The sequence below is a fragment of the Coccinella septempunctata genome, chromosome 6, assembly GCF_907165205.1.
Source record: "Coccinella septempunctata chromosome 6, icCocSept1.1, whole genome shotgun sequence".
In the NCBI taxonomy this organism is placed as follows: Eukaryota; Metazoa; Arthropoda; class Insecta; order Coleoptera; family Coccinellidae; genus Coccinella; species Coccinella septempunctata.
Window position 1 is genome coordinate 4,138,286 of NC_058194.1, and position 3,053 is coordinate 4,141,338.

At 39.7% G+C, this 3,053-nt stretch overlaps 1 protein-coding gene across 1 annotated transcript; it reads right to left on the reverse strand.

The window, feature by feature from the left end:
- Positions 1–2,316: 2,316 nt before the first annotated feature.
- Positions 2,317–2,799, reverse strand: LOC123315884. Its single transcript, XM_044901786.1, has one exon. It carries the CDS (start codon positions 2,797–2,799, stop codon positions 2,317–2,319), a length of 483 nt encoding a protein of 160 aa, XP_044757721.1.
- Positions 2,800–3,053: the final 254 nt, after the last annotated feature.

A 3,053-nucleotide genomic window follows, 5' to 3' on the forward strand; every position in this document is an offset into this window, starting at 1 on the left:
AAGAGAAAAGCTCCCGGAAGCGATAAAATAACGAATGTTATGTTGAAGAAATTACCTAGAAAAGGTATAGCTGCTCTTACGAATATCGCGAATGGAATAATGAGGACAGAACACTACCCAGAAAGATGAAAAACAGCGGAAGTCATAGTGTTCAATAAACCATTCAAAGAAAAGAAGTTCCCACAAAACTACAGACTGATAAGTCTACTGTCGGCGTTAGGAAAAGTAGCAAAAAGAATTATATCCACAAGGCTAAATAAGGAAACCAAAAATCTGAAACTAATACTACAAGAACAGTTCGGATTCAGAAGAGAGCATCCAACAGAGCAATAATTATTAAGGCTCACAGAATACATTACAGAGGGATTTCAAAATAAAAAGCTACAGGTCTGGTTTTACTAGACGTCGCCAGAGCATTCAACAGAGTATGGCATGAAGGATTAATATATAAGATGAGATGTGCTGGATGTTCGATCAAAATATGCAATTTGATCCGGAATCATCTCAAAAATAGAAGATTTTACGTGAAAGTGGAAGGAGAATGCTCCACAATAAGAGATATAATGCTGGAACCAATATTCAAGAAGCTGTTAAGGGTTTTTAGTGCTCAGGAGAATGAGAATCCCCACACTTGTTCCCCCTCAGGAGAGGGTATGTCGTCTAATTTGCAGATTTTCCCCCTGCTACACCAAAAAAAAAGGCGGTATTGCTGCGAACGGCGAGAAGTGTACGCAAGTACATGGGGAATGCAGAGGAACACCGTCTGCTTCGACAAGAAGTGCGGGTGTATCAGGAATCCAACCGACAGCAAGAAGCCGAGGAGCGGCCCGAACCCGACCACCTACCACGAGCCCGAAAACCTCCAACAGTCTCCAACAGAGCTTAATCCTTTCGATATCTGGGATAATAATAATAATAATAAGTAATAAGTAGTTTATTTCCTACAGGATACACTCCCAATTCCAGGCAAACACAAAAAAGAAAAAATTGAGAATACAGGTACATATTGAAATGGTGCACAAAGTAATATAATACAAAACAAATTAACAATCCTCACAAAATTCAGGTGTGGCGCGATAAATAGGTCTGCACTATGAAAAAAATGTCACATACATTGGCGAGCGAATTGATTATTCCACAAGCATAATTTATTGGAGATCGAGAACTGGCGTTTGTTCCCCCCGTCCCACAGTAAAAGACCATGTCACTCCTAGAACCCAAACGGGGAACCAGAAACGGAAGACAAGACAAAAGCTCTGAACAATCGATTTTTCGACTAATAATTTTGCATATGAATAAAAGTGCACATATATTCACCCTATCCGTAGTGGATACGGTACCGAACCTAGAGAGCAAGAGATTATTGTCATAGCCTATGGGAGGATACACACCGTCCTGCCTCAACATTAAAAACTTGTAAAATTTTCGCTGCACCGACTCAATGCTCTTCCTATGACACTCATATATGGGTCCCCAAACGATGCTACAGTATTCCATTCGACTTCTTATTAAACAATTAAATAGGGCTATCAAAGTATTTGAGTTCTGAAAGTTTCTAGTGTTTCGAACTATAAATCCATAGGTTTTATTGGATGAGAGTATCAACTGTCTCATATGCGGCACAAATGAACAACTACTGTCACACACAATCCCCAGATCCCTTATCTCGGTTATTCGAGATAGCATTGTACCATTGATGCAATAATCGAAATTGACTACCATTCTCTTCCTTGTGTATGTCATAGCATAGCATTTAGATATATTCAAACTCAATCTATTGTCTTCGCACCATGTTGATAGGTTATCAAGTGCTCCCTGTAGCTTAGCACAATCAGTGAGACTGAGTATTTGGAGAAAAATTTTAAGGTCGTCCGCGAATAACAATACTGATACATCAATTACATCCACTACATCGTTTACAAACAGGAGAAAAAGTAATGGTCCAAGGTTGGAACCCTGCGGGATTCCAGATGTCGCACAAAACTCCACAGAACAATAATCCTCAATCTCAACACGACATAGCCTGCCAGACAGATATGACCTGATCAAATTGATCAATTTAGGGCTGAAGCCAAATTTATTCTTCAACTTATTAATCAAAATACTATGATCTATCCTGTCGAAAGCCCTCTTGAAGTCCGTATATAAACGTATAACGTCTACCTGACCTGATTTATCCAATGAACCCAGCACCCTCTCGAAAAATGAAACAAGGTTAGTTGTCGTCGATTTTTTGGACACAAATCCATGCTGGCTGTCAGTAATTTTGTTGCGGATAGTGGGAAAAATAGAATTGTAAAGGATGATCTCGAAAACCTACGAAAAATTCGACAAGATGGAAATTGGCCGGTACTTCGAGATCATGTATTTTTCACCCTTTTTAAGAACGGGAATTATTTTGGACCGTTTCCAAACTGAGGGATATATGCCTGTGGATGTGGAAAGATTGAATATGCGTGCCAGAGAGGCAGAAACTGCTCCTATGCTGTCCTTCACCATGAAACTAGGGATCTCATCAAGCCCAGCAGTGCGTTTATTTGAGAGTTTCTTCGACGCCCTCACAATATCGTCCTCCTTGATTTCACCAATACTAATGAACTGACAAAAATCATCCTCAACATCGCCAAAATCATAAGTGTCACAAGGCGTATCGTACACACCACCAAAGTGCTGTGCGAAGGCGTTAACGATATCCTGCGGCTTATCTATACTTCTTTGACCATCGCTCATAACTCCGGGTATGCGAGAATGACCCCTGCTATCCCTCACAAATGACCAAAAATCCGAAGGATCTGTCATTAATCTCTGTTCGGAAGCTATAACATAATCTCTACAGGGTCTTTCACGAGGAACCTCACCCATATTTATACGGGAAACTACTGAACGTATTTTCATGAAATTCAGCACTTATAAGTATTTCACGATGCTGATGAAATCTAAAATATTTTCAAGGCATGAGCACCTCCAGTTTTTCCGGAAATGACGTCAACTTCCGTTTTTCAAATTAGAACACCATTTTTTTATTGCAGAAATAGATTCCTCAAAAAATTTCA

What these genes read in the sequence shown, in the direction of transcription:
- LOC123315884 (XM_044901786.1), bottom strand. Translation starts at nt 2,799, where the DNA reads ATGACAGATCCTTCGGATTTTTGGTCATTTGTGAGGGATAGCAGGGGT.